This window comes from Heterodontus francisci, chromosome 8, assembly GCF_036365525.1.
Source record: "Heterodontus francisci isolate sHetFra1 chromosome 8, sHetFra1.hap1, whole genome shotgun sequence".
Taxonomy (NCBI): domain Eukaryota; kingdom Metazoa; phylum Chordata; class Chondrichthyes; order Heterodontiformes; family Heterodontidae; genus Heterodontus; species Heterodontus francisci.
The window spans coordinates 87,081,059-87,105,651 of NC_090378.1; the positions used below are offsets into that span (position 1 = coordinate 87,081,059).

At 44.9% G+C, this 24,593-nt stretch overlaps 1 protein-coding gene across 18 annotated transcripts in view; it reads right to left on the reverse strand.

Annotated features, from left to right (window-relative positions):
* The window catches only part of LOC137372999 (nuclear receptor subfamily 6 group A member 1-like), a 399,911-nt gene that overhangs the window by 291,834 nt on the left and 83,484 nt on the right, over window positions 1-24,593 (reverse strand). For 2 of the 18 annotated variants that reach the window (XM_068037624.1, XM_068037621.1), the window contains exon 1: window positions 18,274-18,373. The exons of 15 other annotated variants lie outside the window; for them this stretch is intronic. In XM_068037624.1, the coding sequence (XP_067893725.1) occupies window positions 18,274-18,289 (16 nt within the window). In that variant the 5' untranslated portion in view covers window positions 18,290-18,373. Of the gene's footprint in view, window positions 1-3,814; window positions 3,876-18,273; window positions 18,374-24,593 lie in introns of those variants that run through there. One more of the 18 variants, XR_010975547.1, reaches the window with a different exon arrangement.

A 24,593-nucleotide genomic window follows, 5' to 3' on the forward strand; every position in this document is an offset into this window, starting at 1 on the left:
AAAGTGAGGGGAGCCCTGTCTTAACCCATTGGAGTCCCCCTGGCTCAATTTAACAGCACTCGGGCAATTAACTGCCCGGAACTGTGGTCCCCAGCCCTTTAAGGACAGGGATCCCGTCTCCAAGACCTGCTGGCCAATCAGAGGGCCAGAAGCTCAGTAGTATTGCAGTGCCACCAATAGTGGCTACTGCCGGTACTACAAGAAACCCAGGCCCAGGCCCAGCGCTGGAACCCAGACCCCAGTAAGTGTGGAGGGGTTTCTAGTGCCAGTCTGGCAGGCCCCAGCAAGGTGCAGGGGAGGGTGGGTGTTGAGGGCAGAGCAGTTCTTAGTGGAGGGCAGCCATTCCCGCTGTGGGCCCTTGTGGGAAGACAAAGGTCCTCTACCAGCCTGCTCCTGCAGTGCAACACTGCCCCCCCCCCCGACTGTCAAGATCCATGGCTAAGCACTGGACAATGTGGATCACTTCTGATACCTTGGGAGCCTCTTCTGACCCTGTAAATTCAGTGGCAGGACAGGTGCTCCAAAATATCAGTGTCCTCTCTCAGGCCAACATCCCCTACATCGAGACAGTGGTCATGGCTAGTCTGTTACGTTGGGTAGGCCACATTGTCCGCATGCCTGACACAAAACTCCCAAAACAAGCTTTCTACTCCGAATTCCGTCACGGCAAGAGGTTACCGGGAGGGCAGAGGAAACGCTACAACGATGTCCTTAAAGCCTCCCTGAAAAAATATGACATCTCCACTGATTTATGGGAATCTCTTGCCCCAGACCGCCCAAAATGGAGAAGAAGCATCCATGACGGTGCCAGCCAATTCAAGCAACATCGCCATGCCCAAGTGCAAACAGCAGAAGGAGTGGTCAGAAATTCGAGCATCCCATGCAGTCGCCTCACCAAACACCACCTGCCCCACTTGTGGCAGAGTGTGTGAATCCAGAATTGGACTATTCGGTCACCGAAGGACCCACAACCCTGGAGTGAAAGAAAGTCATCCTCGTTCCCGAGGGACTGCCTAAGAAGAAGTGAGGGCCCTCCATGGGTCACAGATTACCCATGGAGGAGGGCCCCACTGCATCCACCACCACCGCTTCCCCCTCCCCCCATCCCCAAGCCCACAGGAAGGCCACCATTTTTTACTGGGTGATCTCCCCACTCATTAATGCATTAATTGGCCACTTAAGAGCCTTAATTGGCCTCTGAGCAGGAAGGCTCTCTGCCTTCTGTTGCTATTTTATAGGTCCCCCTGCCTCCCATCCCGGCTCCCGGGCTCAATAAAATTCTGCCTGATGATTACCTGCACCTGAAGGAATCTGGCGGTGTAGGCAAATCCCACTGCCTTTTGAGCTTGAAGGCTGCTATCTGCCTGGAATTTAATGTAACCCCTGCCCTCTCAAACAGAGCAGCTGTTGCCTCCATAATGCAATAATGTGCTGCTCCTTACGAGATGCCACCAATGTCTGCTGCCACACCTTGGAAGGAACTGGCTACAAAAAAGTGCAAGGCCATTGTGCCTTTTACAGCCATGGGAAGGCCATGGCAATGGTTCCTGTGAGCCCTCGGATGACCCTGAACATTCCAATCGAAAGGAAGGAAGGACATAACAGGAAACGGGATTAAGCTACTCCAAGATAGGGTTGACTAGCGATAGGAGCAGCATTTGCAGGAGCAACAGGAGTCAGGAATAAGGGCACTCAAGTCAGGCAGCTTCTCCTTCGGCGGTAGACCCTCTGCCAAGGGTCTTGCTTTCCTATCCCTCGTTTCTGACCCCTGCGTCCCTGTTGCCCAGGGGTCTGCCTCTGCTCCTGCAGATGTTGTTGCTCATCACTGGTCAATCCTATCTCTCAGTAGTTTAACCCCATTTCCGGTTATGTTCTTCCTTCCTTTCAATTGGAATGTGCCATCTTCCTGACCACCCCCCCTCATGAACCCACGAGGCCTGTAAGCAGAAGGACCCGTCCAACACCCCCAAAGCCACTACCCCCCGCACTACCCCCCGCAAAATGCCCTTGTCAAGTGTGAACAGATATGACAGATAAATCTCCTGACTCTGTACAACTAGTTGACTGTGGATGAGGGTCTTTTCTGAGCCTTCCCTCTTTAATGGTGCCTCTTAAAGCTGTCCCACTGTTCTGACTGGCTCTCCACCATGTTTGCAAAGCCTCTGCCCTGCTGAGACTGCGTGGATCCTGAGCATTATAAGGAAAATTCAAAACTCGCCCTTAACGGGCTGACAACTAGCTCATTAAGAGCCTTAACTGGCCATTTATCCATTCTGAGTGGGTTGCCTCTTCCAGCTCTCGTTGGAGCCTTTTAAACTTTGAGTGTGTCGATTTTGCATCGAGAAACCGGCATGCCGACCTGAGGGATAGGGTTAAATGACCAACTGCCCCCGTTCCCACCTTCTCATTGAAATAAAAATCCTGTCCTATATGTTGAGTAAAATGATACAAATTTGTTGATCTGAATGTACTGACCTTCAGCACTTGCAGTGAGGAATACGATCTTCATATAAACATAAAAATGGACTAAAAGTTTCCATAGGTACGTAAAAAGGAAATGTTTGGCTACGACGTGGGTCCATTACAGGCAGAGTCAGGAGAATTTATAATGGGGAATAGAGAAATGGCAGAGAAGCTAAATGATTACTTTGTGTTTGTCTTCACTGAGGAAGATACAAGAAATCTCCCAGAATTAGAAATCTAAGGGACGAGGAAGAATGAGGAATTGAAGGAAATTAGTATTAGTAAGAAGGTTGTATTGCAGAAATTAATGGAGCTGAAGGTTGATAAGTACCCGGGGCCTGGTATTCTACATCCCAGAGTGTTGAAAGAGGTAGCTATGGAGATAGTAGATGCATTGGTGGTCATCTTCCAAAATTCTATGGATTCTGGAACGGTTCCTGCAGATTGGAAGGTAACAAATGTCAGCCCACTATTTAAGAAGGGAGGGAGAGAGAAAACAGGGAACTCCAGACCTGTTAAGCCTTATATTAGTAATAAGGAAAATGCTAGAATCTATTCTAAAGGATGTGATAAATGAACACTTGGATAATAATGATCTGATTGGGCAGAGTCAACATGGATTTATGAATGGCAAATCATGTTTGACAAACCTGTTGCGAGTTTTTTGAGGATGTTACTAACAGAATTGATAAAGGGGAGTTGGTGGACGTAGTACTTGGATTTTCAGAATGCTTTTGATAAAGTCCCCCACAGGAGGTTGGTTAGCAAAATTAAAGCACATGGATTGGAGGTAATATACTGGCATGGATTAAGGATTGGTTAACAGGCAGAAAATAGAGAATAGGAATAAATGGGTTATTCTCGTATTGGCAGGTTGTGACAATTGGGATACCACAAGGATCAGTACTTGGGCCCCAGCTGTTCACAATATATGTCAATGATTTGGATATGGGGACCAAATGTAATATTTCCAAGTTCACGGATGACACAAAACTAGGTGGGAATGTGTGTTGTGAGGAAGATGCAAAGCGACTACAAGGGGTTTTGGAAAGACTTAGTGAATGGGCAAGACCATGGCAGATGGAATACAACGTGGAAAAATGTGAGGAACATTTGGCAGGAGGAATAGATGTGCAGAGTATTTCTTAAATGGTAAGAGATTAGAAAGTATAGATGTACAAAGGGACCTGGGTGTCCTTGTCAATAAGTCTCTGAAAACTAACATGCAGGTACAGCAAGCAATTAAGAAGGCTAATGGTATCTTTATCGCAAGAGGATTTGAATACAGCAGCAGAAAAGTCTTGCTTCAATTGTATAGAACCTTGGTTAGACCGCACCTGAAGTACCTTACCTTAGGAAAGATATTATTGCCATAGAAGGAGTGCAATGAAGGTTCACCAGACTTGTTCCTGTGATGGCAGGTCTTGGTCCTGTGAAGAGAGATTGGGGAAACTGGGCCTGTATTCTCCAGAGTTTCGAAGAATGAGAGGTGATCTCATTGAAACTATAAGATTATTAGGTTACTAAAAGTTACTAATTAGCATACTAATTGTTAAAATCTAGCTATTATAAACTAACAATTGACTCATTATTATAAACTAACATTTAGCTGTATTAGAACCCTACTTTGTAGTATGGTAAAGTGGAAAAACTTAGGAAATAGGGCATAGTATGGACAAGATGTCAGGGCAGAGAGATTCTGGGAGATTATGTCAAGTTTTAAAATGCTTACTTGCAGCAAAAGGGTGAGACCTTGAGAGCAGACAGTGAAAAACAGCTTCTGTGTAGATTTGTCTCATGGTGAGAAAGGCATCCTCAAAATGTAAAAGCATTGAGTTAAATGCTAAATTCTGTTACGCAAATCCGAAAGGTTAGCAACCATCACAAAATGATCCTTGGTTGGTTAAGAAAGGTATCCTTTAATACAAGATTAATCACTGATTGGGAGAGGGGAGGGTTAACTGGAAAGCTGCCAGGATAAAAGAAGTCCTGTCTTTGACACTTTGCAGAGTACAACAACAACAAGAGACAAGAGAAACTACGAGAGAGAGAGAGACTGACCGAAAAGCTTGAGGATCCAAAACTGCAACAGAAACTAGTGCGCTCCACCATCCAGTTTCTGATATGGGTCATATCATCTGTGTTAGACTGTTAATAACTGCCTGAGTTTGTGACTAATAGTTTATCTGAAAACTTTATCTCCATAAAGTCGATTCATAACAAGCTGTTGTGCTGCCAAGTCTGTTCCCACCTTAAAAGGGGGTATAAAACACGCCTATCTTATCAAATCTTACATTCTGGCAACCCAGATGGGACTTGGCACATTGTGAATGCTTTTTGAGAGAAAGGAAGGATCTTGAGTTCGCAAGTCCGGCCAACATGCATCTTGGGAGGGAAAATCATTTTGGGGAGTACGAAGACCCTTAAAGGACCCATCAGTGATCCAAAGGCACTTTTCTAAGAATATATAAAGCGAATAATAATCATGTCATCTAACGCTGTTGAACAGGTCTTCGAGCAGAAATACAAGGAAGATATAGAGTTCATTCAAGATAAGATAGGCCAGAAGAAGTTAAAGAAGGCAAAAAACCTTCTGGCATATAGCACTCAGCGGATCCAAGAGACCGCTACTCAGAAAGATAAAGAGGTTGAGCGACTGAACCAGCGTGTTCGAGATTTGTAGTAGTGCCACAAGCATACGACCGCTCTGTTACAGCAGCAGCATGTCTCTAACCTGAACACTGACGCAGCCGTGGTTGATGCTCAGGAAGCTAAAAGCCAGTTGAAACAGCAGAAGGAGAATGAGTGTTTAAAAAGAGATTTGTCAGACGCTAGGGGGGACACTCAGAGAAGTGATGAGCAGACCTCAACGGGAAGCAGGTCACTTTCAGTGCCACCTTCAAATTTACGCATTGCAGGGAAAATTGGGGAGACAATGGGCAATTGTGACTGCAGTAACTGTGGGAGGCACTGTCCCACCTCCTTGAAGAATGAGAGGCGATCTCGTTGAAAATTACAAAATACTTAAAGGGATAGACAGGGTAGATGCAGGGTAGATGTTTCCCCTGGTTGGGGAGTCTAGAACCAGGGGACACAATTTCAAAATAAGGGTGAAGCCACTTAGGACTAAGATGAGGAGAAATTTCTTTACTCAGAGGGTTGTGAATCTTTGGAATTCTCTACCCCAGAGGGCTGTGGAAGCTCAGTCATTGAGTATGTTTAAAGCAGAGATTGATAGATTTCTAAATACCAATGACATAAAGGAATATGGGGATAGTGTGGGAAAAAGGCATTGAAGTGGATGATCAGCCATGATCATATTGAATGGTGGAGCAGGCTCGATGGGCTGAATGGTTTACTCCTATGTTCCTATGTTCCTTATGTTCCTATGTTCATCAACACTTCACTTTTTTAATCAATACCATGTAATCTAGTTTGATTTTGCTTTTGAGTTGCACCTTAAATTTTGAATGCCTGTTTAATACTACCCAGATCATCGCGTTTGTCTATAAACTGCACTGAGAGACATTTTGAATCCTTCTTACTGCTGAAGTCTTCCCATTTGTGCAGCTCAAGGTGAGATGCTGGAGGCTGAATCCCCACTCTTTCAGCTTCTGCATTAAGTTTGCTTAAGATTAAATTAAAATTGAACCTTATTCTCAATTCCCAGTGGAGAGTTAATAAATAGGTAAATATCAAATGTTAAATTACTTGGCAGAAAAAAAAACACTCTTAGTTTAAGTACTGTGAATGTTTCTCAGATTGATTTGATCCCTAATTCAGATTGACCCAGTGTAATGTTGGATTTTTACAGGTCACTGCACCATAAAGATCGTGCTCACCTGTTTGCTCATGGACATGTACAAATTGGGGGTGTCACTTTACAAAATGGCCTCCAGGAGGCCAGGTGATGGGCGGGCTCAGATTCTCTTTAGTGAAGGTGGCAGATTCCTTGCTCTTTTTTTCTCTCGTGACAGCTCACAAATTACCAGAAATTCAATTCTACAATTTACCTGTCACAAGGTGTCATTTAAACTCCCAGCCTCTGGGTTGATATTCCAGTACCTTAACCACTACACCACCATAAAAACTTCTTCGATCCCTACCATAATGTCTTGGAAAGACCGCAGAGTGTGGAGGCTGCAGGTTTCTGTTAGGCAGCTTCTCTTCTGAGGATGTAACTGTAATGTAAAACTACTTATTGATTTTGCAGTTAATGGAATGAAGGAATGTGTTGGTACTCTGTGTCACACACTGTGCCACAGAAGGGTGCAATAGAGATTGGTGTTATCATTAAAAATTGCCAAACTATAACATAGGAACATAGAAACATAGGACTTAGGGGCAGGAGTAGGCCATTCGGCCCTTTGAGCTGGCTCTGCCATTCGATAAGATCATGGTTGATCTGGTTGTGGTCTCAACTCCACTTTCCTGTCTGCCCCCCCATAACCCTTGACTCCCTTGTCTATCAAAAATCTATCTTACTCAGCCTTGAATAAATTCAACGACCCAGACTTCAATGCTTTCTGGGGAAGATAATTCCATAGACTAATGAACCACTGAGAGAAACAAATTCTCCTCATCTCCATCTGAAAAGGGCGACCTCTTATTCTTAAACTGTGTCTCCTAGTTCTAGTCTCCCCCACAAGAGGAAACATCCTCCCAGTATCCACTCTAACAAGCCCCTCAGGATTTATATATCTCAATAAGATCACCTCTCATTCTTCTTAACTCCAAAGGGTCTAGGCCCAATCTGTTTAACCTTTCTTCATAAGATAAACCCTTCATCCCTGGAATGAGTCGAGTGAACCTTCTCTTAACTGCTTCTAATGCACTTGTATCCTTTTTCAAATATAGAGACCAAAATTGTACACAATGGGCTGGATTTTACCAAGCCCCTGCGTCAGGTTCTATGGCGGGGGAGCAGGGGGGGCCTGAAGATGGGTCCGAAAGAGGCCCAAAACGGACCTCGACACCGGGAGGGCCCAGCTCGATCCTCCCGGCGGTGGTGAGGCTCCATGGCAGCCCCCCCTGCCGCTGGGCAATGGGACCTCAATTTAAATATTTAAATTCATAAAATGAATACATTTAAATAGACTTACCTGCAATCTTGAGGGTCTGCCATGGGGATGGTTGAGGACAGCCTTCCCGCGCAGAAGCCCACATGCCAGCAGCAGGGAGGCCCTCCGCCATGTGGGGAGACTGTCCGGTAACACCAGGAGGCCTCCCTGGGGGATGGGGGGCCCTCCTGCTTGGGCAATCTGTGGCCCAGTGAGGGCCCACAGCACCAAAGTCTGCAACTGTGCCAACACCATCCCATCCCCCCCTGCCTCAAGAACCACCCCTCCCCATCCCTCGCTGGGCCTGCCTGACTGGCCCCAGTGAGTCCACCCCACTTACCTGTGCTCTGAGGCACCAGAGCTGGCTCCTGGTCCTGAGCCTCCTGCAGTACCAGCAGTGGCCACCACGTCCAGTGGCGCTGCTGGAACTGCTGAGCTGCTGGCCTTCTGATTGGCTGGCAGCTCTTGGAGGAGGGATCTCCATCCTTAAAGGAACGGGGACTCTGGCGTTGGGCAGTTAACTGCCTGAGTGCCATAAAATGCAGCCAAAGGTCCCCAAAATGACCGAGACAGTGTTACCCTCACCTTTCTGGGCCGGCGTCAGAACCCCCACTGCCTGCATAAAATCCAGCCCCTTGTAGGATTTTTCAGGGAAGAGAATGGGAGTTCTCCCACTGTGCTGCCTAATATTCATTCATCTAACAGCACCATCAAGATTACTTGGTTGTTTAGTTATTTGCTGTTTGTGGGATCTTACTGTGCACAAATTGCACATACAGAGCAGCAAAAGTAATTCATTGGCAGGGAGGCACTTTAGAACATTCTGAGGATGCAAAAGGCTCTATTTAAATGTAAGTCTTTCTTCGAGTAGCGTAATGAGACATATCTTAGATACGATAGGGCACAATTTGAAGCATTTGTGCAATGGAGAGGGAGAATTCATTTATGTTCCCAAAAAGTCCAAGGAAACAGTTATGTCACTGGGATAAGGGATCAAGCTTTAGATTCATAAACTATCTGGATACATTGTGGTAAAAGCAAATAATCAGGAAAGCTGAAATAAAAACAGAAAAGGTTGGAAATATTCAGCATGCCAGCAACATCCGTGGAGAGAGAAAGAGAAATAACATTTTAGGTCAATGACCTTTCATCAGAACTTTTGTCAGGACAAGTTGGGTCCTGGCATTGACTGTGATTTTGTGAGGATCTATCCAGCTCCATCATGGTCCCTTACATCAGAAAGGGTAGAGATCTGGCAAGAAATTCCAAGGCTGGGAACTTTCTCATCCTAGGCCTGGGTTACATGAGGGGGGCTGTATGCCTAGTCAAATAAGGCATACCATCCTTCAGCCCAATTCATGAGAGGCCTACCTGGGGGTTCAGACCTGGGCCCTGTCCTGTCCTGCAACCCTGAAAGAACTATAGAAACATAGAAAATAGGAGCAGGAGTAGGCCATTCGGCCCTTTGAGCCTGCTGTGCCATTCAGTAACCTGTTCCCGCATTCTCCCCATATCCTTTGATCCATTTTGCCCTTTGTAAAAATTTCAGTTGGGTCAGGGCTGCCAGTGGAAGAGCAAACAGGTGCCCTGTGCTGCATTACCTGCTCTTCCTACCCTGGCAGGTGCAAGGGATGCATCCATACTGCAGTGGGCACCCATCAGCCATATTAAATTTGGAAATAGCCCCTGATCCCACATACTTTGGTGAGGTAAGGAGTGAAGGTTCCGAGAGTGCATACCCTCACACCAACAGTGGGGATAGAAAGCCTGTGGATTTTCTGGGCCCATAAGTTTTAGGATTTGCAAAAAGAATATTAGAAGCTTAAGGATTGGTGTGGTCACCACCTGAGATAGTTGGGAAAGTTCCAACAAATGTTTAGTGTGAGCTGGTAGTCAATTTTTATGTTAGCAGCCCATTTCCCAGACTGGGCTTGTCTTCCCTGGATTCTAGAAGGATAAGAGGTGATCAAATTGGCATGTTACGATGATTAAAGAATTTGATGGTGTAGATGGAGAGAAACTATTTCTCCTAGGCAGGGAGTTCAGAAAAAAATGGGTTAAACTTAAAACCAGAGCTAGGGCGTTTAGGGGTGATGCAAGGAAACACTTCTTCAGTCAAATGGCTGTGGAAATCTGGAACTCTCGCTCCCAAAAAAGCAGTTGAGGCTAGGTCAATTGGAACTTTCAAAATTGAGATTAATAAATTATTGTTGGGTCAGGGAATTGAGGCATATGGAACCAAGGCAGGTAAATGGACAAGAGATACAGATCAGCCAGGAAACAGAGAGTAGTAGTGAACAGTGTTTCTTGGGCTGGAGGAAGGTATATAGTGGAGCTCCCCAGGGGGCAGTACTACGACCATTGCTTTTCTTGATATCTATTAATGAACTAGACTTGGGTGTACTGGGTACAATTTTGGTCTCATTATTTAAGGAGGAATCTACTTGCATTGGAGGCAGTCCAATGTTTCATTGGAGAAGTTTCACTAGGCTGATTCCTGAGATGATGGGGTTGTCTTATCAGGAAAATTTGAGCAGGTTGGGCCTACATTCATTGGAGTTTAGAAGAATGGGAGGTGATCTTATTGAAGCATGTTTGAACCTGAGCGGCTTGACAGGATAGATGCTAAGAGGATGTTTCCCCTCATGGGGGAAGCTAAACTGGGGGCATAGTTTCAGAATAAGGAGTCATCAGTTAAGATGGAAATGAGGAGGAATTTCTTCTCTCAGATGGTCATTAATATTTGGAATTCTCTTCCCCAGAGAGCAGTGGAGGCTGGGTCATTGACTTTTTTTTATTCATTCATGGGATGTGGGAGTCGCTGGCTAGGCCAGTATTTATTGCCCATCCCTAACTGTTCTTGAGAAGGTGATGGTGAACTGCCTTCCTGAACTGCTGCAGTCCTTGGGGTGTAGGTACACCAACAGTGCTGTTAGGAAGGGAGCTCCAGGATTTTGACCCAGTGACAATGAAGGAATGGTGATATAGTTCCAAGTCAGGATGGTGTGTAGCTTAGAGGGGACCTTGCAGGTGATGGTGTTCCCATGCATCTGCTGCCCTTGTCCATCTAGCTGGTAGAGGTCATGGGTATGGAAGGTGCTGTCGAAGGACCCATGGTGAATTGCTGCAGTGCATCTTGTAGATGGTACATACTGCTGCCACTCTGCATCAGTGATGAAGGGAATGAATGTTGACGATGGTGGATGGGGTGCCAATCAAGTGGACTGCTTTGTCCTGGATGACATCGAGCTTCTTGAGTGGTGTTGGAGCTGCATTCATCCAGGCAAGTGGAGAGCATTCCATCACACTCCCAACTTATGCCTTGTAGATGGTGGACAGGCATTGAGGAGACAGGAGGTGGGTTACTTGCCGCAGATTTCCCAGCCACTGACCTGCTCTTGTAGCCACAGTATTTATATGGCTGGTCCAGTTCAGTTTCTGGTCAATGGTAACCCCAGCATGTTGATAGTGGGTGATTCAGCGATGGTAATGCCATTGAATGTCAAGGGGAGATGGTTAGATTCTCTCTTGATGGGGATGGTTATTGTCTGGCACTTGTGAGGCGCGAATGTTACTTCCCACTTATCAATCCATGCCTGGATGTTGTCCAGGTCTTGCTGCATATGGACACGGACTGCTTCAGTATCTGAGGAGTCGCTAATGGTGCTGAACATTGTGCAATCATCAGCGAACATCTCCACTTCTGACCTTATGATGCAGGGAAGGTCATTGATGAAGTAGCTGAAGATGGTTGGGTCTAGGACACTACCCTGAGGATCTCCTGCAGTGATGTCCTAGGATTGAGATGATTGACCTCCAACAACCACAACCATCTTCCTTTGTGCTAGGTATGACTCCAACCAGTGGAGAGTTTCCCCCCGATTGCCACTGACTCCAGTTTTGCTAGGGCTCCTTGATGCCATACTCGGTCAAATGATGCCTTGATGTCAAGAGCAGTCACTCTCACCTCACCTCTTGAGTTCAGCTCTTTTATCCATGTTTTGACCAATGTTTTAATGAGGTCAGCAGCTGAGTGACCCTGGCGGAACCTAAACTGAGCATCAGTGAGCAGGTTATTGCTGAGCAAGTGCCACTTGATAGCATTGTCAACGACACCTTCCATCACTTTGCTGATGATCGAGAGCATACTGATAGGGCAGTAACTGGCTAGGTTGGATTTGTCCTGCTTTTTGTGTACAGGACATACCTGGAAATTTTCCACATTGCCGGGTAGATGCCAGTGTTGTAGCTGTACTGGAACAGCTTGGCTCGGGGCACGGCTAGTTCCGGAGCACAAGTCTTCAATACTATTGCCAGAATATTGTCAGGGCCCATAGCCTTTGCAGTGTTCAGTGCCTTCAGTCGTTTATTGATATCACGTGGAGTAAATCAGATTGGCTGAAGACTGACATCTGTGATGCTGGGGAGCTCATGAGGCAGCAGAGATGGATCATCCACTCAGCACTTCTGGCTTTTGCACTGATGTTCTCCCCCATCATTGAGGATGGGGATATCTGTGGAGCCTTCTCCTCCTGTTAGTTGTTTAATTGTCCACCACCATTCACAACTGAATGTGGCAGGAGTGCAGAGCTTAGATCGGATCCGTTGGTTGTGGGAATATATTCAGAGCTGAAATGGACAGATTCTTGAACTATAGGGAAGTAAAGGGTTATGGGGAACAGGCAGAACAGTGGAGTTAAGACCAAGATCAGATCAGCCTGAGGGCTAAATGAACTACTCGTGCTCCTATTTATGTTCTTATGACAGAGACAGGCTGGTAGAATGGGTGGACATGTGGCAGATGTAATTCTGTTTGAGAGGAGATTTGAGAAGTTTGAGAGGAGATTTGATAGAAGTGTTCAAAATCATGAGCGTTGGACAGAGTCGATAGGGAGAAACTGTTCCCATTGGTAGAGGGGTCGATAACCAGAAGACAAGAATTGAAAGTGATTGGCAAAAGAATCAAGGGCAACATGATGAAAATCTTTTTATGCAGCGAATGGTTAGGATCTGGAATGCACTGCCTGAGAATGTGGTGGAGGCAGATTCAATCATCACTCTCAAAAGGGAACTGGATGAGCAGCTGAAGATAAAAAATTGCAGGGCTATGGGAAAAGGGTTGGGGAGTAGATCCAGCTGAGTTGTTCATGCAGAGAGCTGGCATAGATATGATGGGCTAAATGGCCTCCTCTTGTGCTGTAACCATTCTATGATTCTAGCCATGATCTAACTGAATAGCAGACCAAGTTTGAGGGGCTGAATGGCCTACTCCTGTTCTTATGTTCCCATGTTCTTTTACAGTATCCTCCCCTTGCTTCTTTACAGTTCCACAGTCCCCTTGCACCTTTACAGTTGTGTTCCCATTTGCTGCATTACAATCCCACTCGCCATCTCCTTTAAAGTGGGCAGCAGGCAGATTCTGCTGGTACCTCATCCAAAAGCCAAAATCTACCCCCATGGAACACTCAGTCTGAATACATGTGGGAAAAGCTTAGGTCCCATTTTGATACAAAATTACGTGCAAAGTTTAAGTCATCAAGACCACCACATATGCATTTGGAGAACATCCAACATGGCAGCAACATCTGAAGTTGCTAGGAATGTCCTTGGAGCTGCTCCTGTATAAAGCAGTGTCTATGTCATACTTCCAGCAGCAGCAGCTCTGAGGACATTCCTAGCCTTATGTGCCAAATGTGATTATTTTGAAGCATAAGATAAAAATGGGCACCAAGCATTCTCTGCCAGCTTAAATGGTTAGCTCAGTTGTAGTCCTTCAATATATCTGTGGTGAATGGAATTAGTAATCTTCATTAGGACAAAGTAGGATAACTACCTGTATATTTAGAGATGTGCAGGAATGAGAAACCACAGCTGCTTTAACTGATCTTAAACTTTAATGCCTCTGTTCTTTTACAGTCTGTATAACCTGGTGCAAAACTGTCAGCGACTCATTGAAAACAGTGGGTGGATGCAAAGCTTTTCCAAAGAAATGACTGATTGCATGATAACTGCAGTAACAAAATATATCAATGCAAATATGGCCTCTCAATGTCACCCCACCAGACTCAAAGGGTTGCCTATAAATGGACACTGACATGTACACCTGAGATTTTTGATTTCCAAGCTGAAAGCTGATGCCTACAAGTAGATAGGCCATCAGACAGCAGCTGAAACAATGACAGAAATATTGCTGACTGCCTTTTTTATAAAAACAATTGGATTTCCTACTGCACCACTTGTGGTAATTTGGGCCATCCACTGTTTCATAGGGCAGGAGTACAGTGCTATAATCCAGAAAGCCAGGTGGTGAAGGATAGAATTGGCTCCACTCTTTACACACTTTTATAAACATTTATTAACAGAGATATACATTACAAACATACAACGCCTAAACCAACAACCACAGTTTTACTCTGTTCCTATTTATAGGAGCACAAGTGAATCACCAGTTAATGCCCACCACCTGCACACAATTAAATACAATTAATATATAATTACAGATTCCATTCTCGCTCTTTAGATTTAAAAAAAAGTTTATTTGTGCAAACAAAATTTCAAAACAAGTTAAATCAAAGGTATTCTGTACACAGGACATCCCTCTTCTAGGACCCTAACAATTTCTTCATACATGCATTTCTGTTTGTAAAACAATCTGACAGTTGATGACTTGCATTCACACATTAAATTTTAGAGATTTCCTTTCTCTCCAGTATTTGTTTCAAGTCAGTAAGATCAATCCGTAATCTTTTCTCACTCACACCTTTTGTAGAGTATACATTATCCCACAATGAACAATTATCTACATAACATTCAGTGGTTCTAAATTGGAGAAAGTAGACAACATGCAGGAATTTTACAAGGATTCTATATACTCTGCACGTTCATGCTGCTGAATGTCTATCCTAGCTTGGTGGTCAGGGGTTTTTATATGGACTTTCTCACCATCACTTTTAGCTAGGCTTTCACTAGAAGTCAGTTCCAAATTACTGGTCATCCATGCAGCTGAATTCCACCCATTGTACAGAATTTCACTTTAAATATTTGACAAATAGTATCCCATATCCACTGCCTCCACAGGAGCCAATGTTTCGGCAGCCAGAGTACTTTTAACAACACTTTTTATTTTCTTAGCTTCCAAAGCTAAAGGACAACATTTCCCATTTTCGTCCATCAAAAACATTATGAAAACAGCTGCACTAGAATATCCATCAGGAAGATTAACATGTGAAGCATCACTAAAAATGACTAGCTTCATGTTCTTTGGGTCAGCTAAGAATGGGAACTTAAGGGTGAATTTATTCAGATTTAACTTACTTAATGTTTTATTTGCCCCTAAAACATTCTCAACTTTAGGGTGTTTCATCTTATTTCTTAACTCCAACATATTAAAGCTATCATCTGATCTAGTCTGAATGCACAACCAGGTCAACTGGCCAATCAAGCCACACAATTGCTCTGTCCCTTTATTAGATTTAACATCACCTTTCTGTGATGACCTAGTACAATTAACAGGGTTGGGAATAACACTTTGGAAATAAAATTGTTGATTTAAAGTTATTCCAGACCAGATCTACTTTGCTTAATACTTAAGCCAATAATTTAAAAGCCCTACAAACCTAACTCCAAATTTTAAAATTCTACTTTAATTTTATTAATAATAATCGCCAGGGTGGCTGTCAACTTGCAGTCTGGTTGATCAGCTAAAGTTTTATGCAGCATTTCATCAATCACCACATGATTCCTTTCACAGAGTCCTTTGCTGAAAGGGCTTTCAGCCGCAGTATTCATGACCATGATGTTCATGTTTTCACACATGTATCTGATCTCATCATTGGAGAATTCCCATCATTATCAGTTAGAAACTTTGCTGGTGTTCCAAGTCTGGTCCTTAACCACTTCTCTGTAATTTTGTCTAAAATCACTCTTTTGTCCTTACTATGTACTATTGTAGAAAGAATAAACCTGATTAACATGTCTACAAAATGTAGAATGAAAATATTTCTGTCATTGTCCCATGCCTTTAGAGCAATGCCAACTACCCTGTTAAAATCATATGCCAATGGAAGACTTACAATAGGATGTGGTTGCATCCTTCGATACTTCGGAACTCAGTTCCGAAGAAGGGTCACTGACCCGAAACGTTAACTCTGCTTCTCTTTCCACAGATGCTGCCAGACCTGCTGAGTGATTCCAGCATTTCTTGTTTTTGTTTCAGATTTCCAGCATCCGCAGTATTTTGCTTTTATTTTAGTACTTTAATATACCTTAACCTTGCATTGCGGGGAGGTGATCAGAGACTTCGGGGCGGGGGCTGAATGGCTGCCTCGGGGAGCGGTTGATTGGAGGCCTCAGTGGGGAGAATGAATGAAGGCCTTGTGGGAGAAGTGAGCAGAGGCCTCTGTGGGGCAGTACTGATCAGAGGCGCGAGGGGGCTGAATGGATACGTGGGTGGAGGGGTGTGATCAGAGGCCTCAGAGGAGGTGATCGGAGGTCAGAGGCATCAGAGAAGATTGGGAGATGATCAAATGGGTCGGGGTTGTCTGATTATGGGGCGTTGGTGAGGCAGGTGCACAGAATCTGGCTTACTCCCTGAATCCAACAGCCCTCGCCTCCTGGGTTTGGAAGCTCAGCCGTCCAGAGTTAGTGTTAAAATGCTGCATAAACATGAGCATGGAGCCTTATTATAATATTTAAATTGCCAATCCACCTGCTGGGAGCGAGTTGGCAGTCCACCTCCTGTTCTGCCTCCGTTAAAAGTAGAAATGGGTGGATGGTAGATGGTTTGGGGTGGGGATCCAGGTTTTGTTTAACACTTTAACCTCCCATCTGACACAAACACACCGAATGTTTGTGGTTAGACTTACCTCCACTGTGTTTTCAGCTACTTGCTTGATATCTGGATTATCATCTCCCATGCTCCTATTTTTATTCATTCATGGGATGTGGGCATTTCTGACAGGCCCAGCATTTATTGCCCATCCCCAATTGCTCGAGAAGGTGGTGGTGAGCCACCTTCTTAAACCGCTGCTGTCCATGTGGTGAAAGTACTCCACAGTGCTGTTAGGAATGGAGTTTCAGGATTTTGACTTAATATCTCTCTGCCTTATTTTCCTCATCCCCTTTCATTCCCTATCTCTAATTTTCTCCCTCTCCATCTCTTTTATAATCTCCCTTTTCTTCTTTGTCTCATTCCCTCTTACCGCCTCTCAATTTCTTTACTTAAATCATTCTCTCCTTGCATCTCATTCTGCTTTCTCGTTCCCATTTTTCCCCCCTCATTCATTTTTTCCTCTCCCCATCTCTTTTCCTCATCGCCTATCTTTTCTAGCATTGTTTCTCATTCTAGTTTCATCTTGTTCAATTTGAAGTCTGAAAGATGTGATCAATTTATTCTCTGCATTCAATCCTACAGTGCAGGGCAACAGGAGCTGGCACTAAAAGGGTTCCTGTCCGTTTGTTGAGAAGTTCAGTGCCTTCTGTTGTCCCTCTGTCCCTCACTTGTTCTCAATAAATGCCTGTGATTTGCACACGAGGTTGCTATTTTCCCATGAGACCATTTGAAATGATAAGCTTTTCAATAAAATGGTAGAGTGTCAGACCTAGCAATCCTGGTAGCTGTATAGGCCTTGTTGCTTCTGTCCGTGGCTGTCACAAGGGTGTCATTAGACCCGGATAGCCTTAGCCTCTGAGAGGCCATCCTACCAATCTGGCCATCAAACAGCCTGGCACAGGCGATTCTCTTAAAATTAAGGCAGTATTATTGCTGCCAGGGATGTGGGCATTGACTTGCACAAGTCACTGGTGGTCACTGATGGTAAGTACACAAAAGTGAGCATGCAGCTTCTGTGCAACATGTTGGATCACTTGGAGAGACCATGAAGGGCAATTGTTCAAACTGGCAAACAAACAACAGCTTACAACATTTTTAAAGGGAATCGTCATCAGCTTTATTTCTGGTTTACAAGGCAGAAATTCCTGATATAAACAAATCTTCCTACTCAACACTGGAATGTGGCAACTGTCTGTGATTTTTAAAAAAAATTGATTTCTCTTTTTTGAAGACTTGATTCCTCAAACAGAAGTTTATACGTAGAGGTGCATTCTTTATCCAATTTTAAAATAGTGTTAACGAAAAGTTCACTACTATCTTGGATTCTGCAGTTGCTATCCATAATAATCAATTGTTCTAATCTGTTGTATTAATCACTCACCACCCACCACCAGTGAAACTTAACCATTTAAAATACAACACCCCATACAGTTCTATTTATACATAAATTACTTTTCTGAAAGATTGGTTTTACAGATAAAGACGACACAAACTGTAAAGCAATAAACAAAGTCACTGAATGTCTACACAAACCAAAAGAGGACGTGAGCTAGAACAAGGCAGTCAGAAGCGCAGCTAAAGTTAAAGCAAGATTTACCCAGTGACAGCCCAGAACATTTTTACTGACGAGGCAAGAACACCACAAGTAGTATTAAGTTTTGCTTTAAACATTTTAGTGGTGCCATTTCTATCTCCTGACAAGTGTTTTTTGACAGTCATTGCAATCCAAGAGAAAAAGAAATCAAGATCTTCCCTTCCAGATAACCTTGATCTATCAGGTCCAACAGAGGTTTATGATACATTGATTGTGGCTAACTGCAGGCAAAGCAGCTCAGCTCCCCTCCTCCCTCCAGCTTGTTGTTTGCAAAGATTCTGCTGCTCAGATGAATATGTACAAAAGATAAAAATGCCCAACCTCACCTTCATTCTCCCCCATTTCATTATTTCCACAGGTTGAACTTTCTGCAGCATGGAAAGAAAATAGATGTTTTTATGTAGGCAGAATGTATAAGAGAACCATATGCCTGTTCACTGGTCATTCTCTCCTGGTCCACCAACAGCTCTTCTCAGTTCAGTTTAGAAGAGAGTGAGTCATGTGATCAGAGAAGTTCAAGCCCGAAGGTCACAATCTTTGCTCTGTCCAGTTCACTATGCCACAGAATACTAGACTGCAGAAAGGGGGAGGAGTGGCTGTGAGGGGATGAGTGGGTCTTAAAACTATACTGTGATTGATGCAAAAATACCTTTTTGATGATCGAGGAAACAAAGAATGTTGAAACATTTATGCACTATTTCACCAAGTTATTGTTCAGCTTCAAGAAGTTGAGAGGAGTCTGCTGATTGCTAATAGCCATCTGAACAACTGCAAGATGACAAGCTTTCTTCCCCTGCCTGTTATTAAAGGTCATTTGATCCCCTTGCTCCACTCTGTATTAGGCCCAGGTCAGTACAACTGATTGTACTTCAGCTTTTAACTTCAGCAATACTTATTTCCTTAAAATCCTTGAAACATGTAAATAGAACACAACTTGTTTAACATGAATAACTGGTTTATAAGAAGTGTTGTTTTAAAATTTATGCATCAGTTTCTTAAATGTAAAACGGGACTGAAAATTTTTAGTAAAACTGTACTACATCTAGATTTATGCAAAATTTCAACATTTGACGATTCTAAACCTCATGTGATATAAGACAGGTGAGAGATATAGGAGACTGGGCAAAAGATTGAGGATATGACAAAAGCTGCATTTTTCTTTAAGTTTCGATTTAGTGGTTGTCTTTGGAAAACAGAGTCATGGTGCAGGGAGTTTAACAGCCAGCACTAGGCCTCCACAATGTTGGAAAGTTTGTTGCTATGGTCTCCCTGATAACACAAGTCTAATACAAAGTTTTCAAATATATGCAGATTTTTGATTGATTTAGTTTGACTGACAGTTCCTTTTTCAATTTGAGAGATCAGATATTCAAACACCACATATCTTGGTAAACAAGCAGTTATAATATCTCATGAGAAGAAACATCTCAAAGAAGCCAAGACTGGGTTTGGCAATCTCAGTAGAGACAAGCTGACATTTTGGTTTCAGTTTTCCGTTTCTCCACAAGCAAGCCAGCATATTCACTTTAATGGGTGTAAAACCTCATAGAAACAGAAACCCGAGCCACTGTTTGTGTTTAAAAGTTATTTATAAAAGTTTGGTTTGGTCATATGATTACGATCTTTTATTATTTTATTTACTTGAGCAGTTAGATACAAGAGGTTTTGCTTTAAATATATAACTCAAGGACTAAAATCCAACAAATCCCCAGGACCTGATGGCGTACACCATCGAGTTCAAAAAGAGATAGCTGCAGAGAAAGTGGATGCGTTGGCTATGATTATCCAAAATTCCCTAAATTGTGGAACGGTTCCAGCAGGTTGGACGTTAACAAATGTAAGACTGCTATACAAGTAAGGAGGGAGAGAAAAAACAGAGAACTACAGGTCAGTTAGCCTGACATCTGTCATCGGGAAGTGCTGGAATCTATTATTGAGGAAGTATTAACAATTCACTTTGAAGAGCGTAGTCTGATTAGAAAAAAATCAACATGGTTTTACGAAAGGGAAATCCCGTTTGCCAAATTTATTATTTTTTTGAGGATGTAACTAGTAGAGTAGATAAAGGGGAGCCATTAGATGTAGTATACTTGGATTTCCATAAGGCATTCCATAAGGTGCCACACAAAAAGTTAATATACAAGATAACGGCTCATGGAATTGGGGTGACATATTAGCATGGATAGAGGATTTGTTCAATGGACAGGAAGCAAAGAGTAAGGATAAATGGGGCATTTTCAAGTTGACAGGCTGCGACTAGTGGAGTGCTGCAAGGATCAGTGCTGGCGCCTCAGCTATTTACAATCTATATTAATGGCTTAGACGAAGAAACAGAGAGTAATGTATCTAAGTTTGCTGACGATACGAAGCTAGGTGGGAATGCAAGCTGTGAGGATACAAAGAGACTGCAAAGAGATATAGGCAGGTTAAGTGAGTGGGCAACAAGGTGATAGATGGAGTATAATGTGGGGAAGTGTGAGGTTATTCACTTTGGTAGTAAGAATAGAAAAGCAAAATATTTTGTAAACTTATAAATGTTGATGTTCAGAGAGCCTTGGGCGTACTTGCACAGGGAACACAAAAAATTAGCAGGCAGGTGCAGCAAGTAATTAGGAAAGCAAATGACATGTTGGCCTTTATTGCAAGGGATTGAAGTACGGGAATAAAGAAGTCTTGCTGTAATTGTACAGGGCTTTGGTGAGACCACACCTGAAATACTGGGTTGATTTTATGAGCCCTCTGGCATCGGGGGTCATGGCGGGGGGGCCCGGAAAATTCTTCTGGTAGAGGCACGCCGTGACCCCTGACGCCGAGAAGGCCACGTCGCATTTTACTGGTGGTGGCGGGACCTCGGAGTAGCCCCCTGCCACTCGGCAGTGGCATCCCAATTTAAGTATGTTAAGCTCTACTTACCTTGCCCGATTATGTATCCTGCTGCCTCTCGCTTCACAGTTGCACTTTTTTCATTGAACTGGCGACTGTCATGTGCCGTCCCGTTCACAATGAGAAAAGCTGGCGGGACAGCAGAAGTACTTGCTCACAGTGCAGGTAAGTCTGGATATACCGGGGTCTCAACTCTGCATACGGGAAAGGAAGTGGAAGGGAGGATGATATTACAGGGGGCATGTCTGCAGATGTATAGGGAGCTACTGCAATTCTGCCCTCTGTAATGGTTGTCAGCTCTGTGCCATTGATTGCCTCTGTCAGGGAAGGAGCAATGGCACTTGAGTCATCCTGTATGTGGGGAGAGTAGACAGTAGGCGTGTGAAGCTTATATGTCTTGTGGGCCAATCGATGCAGCTTGTACAATCTTTATGTGGTCATGCAGTGCCACTCTTAGTGGGAGCTAAGACGGGCAATGCCATGTCACATAGCTGAACCGAGTTTAATAGCAGTTTTGTGATAGAGATGTTTCACCCTATATGCATTTCCTGCTTCTCGTGAGGATCCATATGCGCTGCAGACAAAATCAGCAGGCAGTTGCAGCCCACATAGAGGCCACCGGTCGTGAGCAGCAGCACCCAAGGAGAGCTCGTCACTACAGATCGCCATGCATCTACAGGTCTCGCATAACATACCTGCACATGTCAGAGCGCCAGTGTCAGAGGCGACTGCAGATGTCGAGAGAGGTGGTGACACATCTCTGTGTCCTGCTCAATGATGACCTACAGCTCAGGGGCTTCGGGGGACATCCTATGCCCGTGGCCCTCATTGTGACAGCAACTCTTAACCTCTATGCCTCTGAATCATTTCAGGTGCCCACCAGAGACCTTTGTGTGGTCACACAGTCAGCAGTACACCGCTGCATCAGGGAGGTCACTGATGCCCTGTACCAGAGGGCTGGGGACTATATCCACTTCACGACAGACCCTGAAAGCCAGACCCAGAGGTCCATCGCTTATGGCTCCATCGCGTGATTCCCATAGGTGCAAGGGATCATAGACTGCACCCATGTGGCTATCAAGGCTCCCACCTGGTGACCAGCTGAATACGTAAACCGTAAGGGCTTCCACTCAATCAATGTGCAGCTTCTATGTGATCACAGGAAACGCTTTATGCAAATTTTTGCCTGCTTTCCAGGCAGCCGCCATGATGCCTTCATCCTGCGCCAGTCCCAGCTGCTGTTGCTGTTCACTGAAATGGCTCAGATGGCGGGGTGGCTTCTTGGAGACAAGGGTTACCTCTTGTAGACATGGCTCCTGACAAAAGTGAGATACCTCACCAGTGATTTAGAGGAGAGATAAAACCACAGCCACAGAGCTACAAGAGCCACCATTGAACAAGCGATTGGCATGCTGAAAATGCAATTCAGCTACCTGGATAGATCAGGTGGTGCCCTGCAGTACGAGCCAGAGTGGGTAGCTCGCATTGTTGCTGTCTGCTGTGCTCTGCACAACTACTCACTCAATGTGGGGAGGCCTTGCAGGATGAGGACAGGCGTGAGCAGGACTCCTCCTTGGATGATGAGGACGCTGAGGACTTACGGTAGGAAAGGCACACGGGAGGACAGACAGCATCCAGGTGCCGCATTCGGGGCGAGCAACGAGCTCGGGATGCACGGCAGTGCCTCATTGACAAAAGGTTCTCCACGCCATAGGAACCACCATGGGCTCTGCAAGCCATACAGCACCCTCGTTCACCTGTTTTGCAGCAGTCCACATCTGCAACATCTTTGCATCCACCCTTTCTGGCAGCAGTTTTCTGAGCCATTGTCCATGTTGAGATGCACATGAGTAATACTGGCATGTCAATGATGTTATTCCATACATTGGCACTTCTGAAAGACCAATGATGTAATGGGAGGAGCCACAATCGGTACATGTTGGCACACTTCATTCACACAATAAAAGCAATGCACATGTTAGTGAAGAAGATTTTGATTTCAACCTTTCTACATTGATGTGTCACCCATGCAGACCCATTTGTGTCACTGTGTTGTTTGGAAACACTTGCGGATGCTCCTTCATGGTGCCACCTCTGCGCCAGCAGCCTGACTGGAGGAAGGCTACTGATCACATTGCCCTTTGGCTGTGGATGACTTTGGCGGTTGTCTTCTGTGCACACGAGACCTGGAGGGCCCTGGCTGGCTGAGGGAATCCTGCATCACTGCACAACTCTCTTCAGACGTCATGGCTGCTGAGCTTGACTCATCGGCGGAGGGGCCGGTAGCCACAATAGATGCACCTTGAGGGTGGACCCCAGATATGGCACGCAGGCTTGCCTCCTCCAGCTCAAGGCTCATTTGAACCTCTCTGTTCTCCTGGGAAGGACCAGGGGCAGGGACAGTCTCCATGCCCCTGTTCCCTCTCGCACCTTGCTACTGATTTATGGATCTGATGGCTTTGGTGAGGGATTGCAGGTCAGTGCATATTAATGGAATCTGTCTCACCAGAAGGGCCACCGCCAATTATGACGCCGTATGCTCAAATGCCTGGGTCATGGCAGCTGTCATGGCCTGGATGGACTCCCCCATAGTCCGCTCAAGGCTGCGCAGATGTTGTCATGACTGCTGCTGCAGCTCCAGCATGCCCTCTGCTGTCCACAACAGAGGGTCATCAGTAGCCTGGGGCTCAGTATGAGCCTGGCCACCCACAGCCCTCTGACTGTCAAGGGCCTCGGCTGTCTCAGCCTCAGTCAGCTGCTCGGGCGCGTCTGCAGTGCTCTCAGCAGCTTGTGAACATGACTGTAAACCCAACCCAGATTCCCACTGAGGTGACTGGTGGAAGGTGCGGGAGTGTCATGGGATGCCATTGCCGACTCAGAGCATTGACCTTCACGACACAATGAGAAGAACACACTGTCAGTCTTTAAGATGAGCATGCAATGTTTGTGAGAGCATTGTGTCAAACAGCACAATTTTCACACTGATCATTGTGTATATCAAATGGATACATGGTCGCCCAGAAGCTTGAGCTCAACGCCACCGAATGCATAGTCCACATGTGTTGCAGCCAGTTCAAGGGCCTCCTCCTAGCCTGTGTCATCGTTCACATATCCGGTACTCCTCCAACAGTCCAACTCACCTCATGAGCATTGTGGGCTCTCTTTGCCCAGAGGAGCAAGTAGGCAGAGATGAAGGATGGCAAGGCAACAATCCGAAATATGAAACAAGAGGGGTGCTGGGCCCAAAGGTGGGGAAGGCTCGGTGTGCACTCCTGACTGAGCCACTCATGTAGGTGCCATGTTGTGAGATGCAGACAAGGGTGAGTTCTGTCATACCTTCATCGAATAGTACTGAAGACCTGGACAATATCCAAGCCCCTAGCCAAGCTGCTCCAGTACAGCTACAACACTGGCATCTACCCAACAATACGAAAATTTGCCCAGGTATGTCCTGTACACAAAAAGCAGGACAAGACCAACCTGGCGAATTAATGCCCCATCAGTCTACTGTCAATCATCAGTAAAGTGATGGAAGGTGTTGTTGACAGTGCTATCAAGAGGCACTTGCTTAGCAGTAACCTGCTCAGTGATGCTCATTTTGGGTTCTGCCAGGGCCACTCAGCTCCTGACCTCATTACAGCCTGGGTTCAAACATGGACAAAAGAGCTGAACTCAAGAGGTGAGGTGAGAGTGACTGTCTTTGACATCAAGGCAGCATTTGACCAAGTATGGCATCAAGGAGCCCTAGCAAAACTGGAGTCAA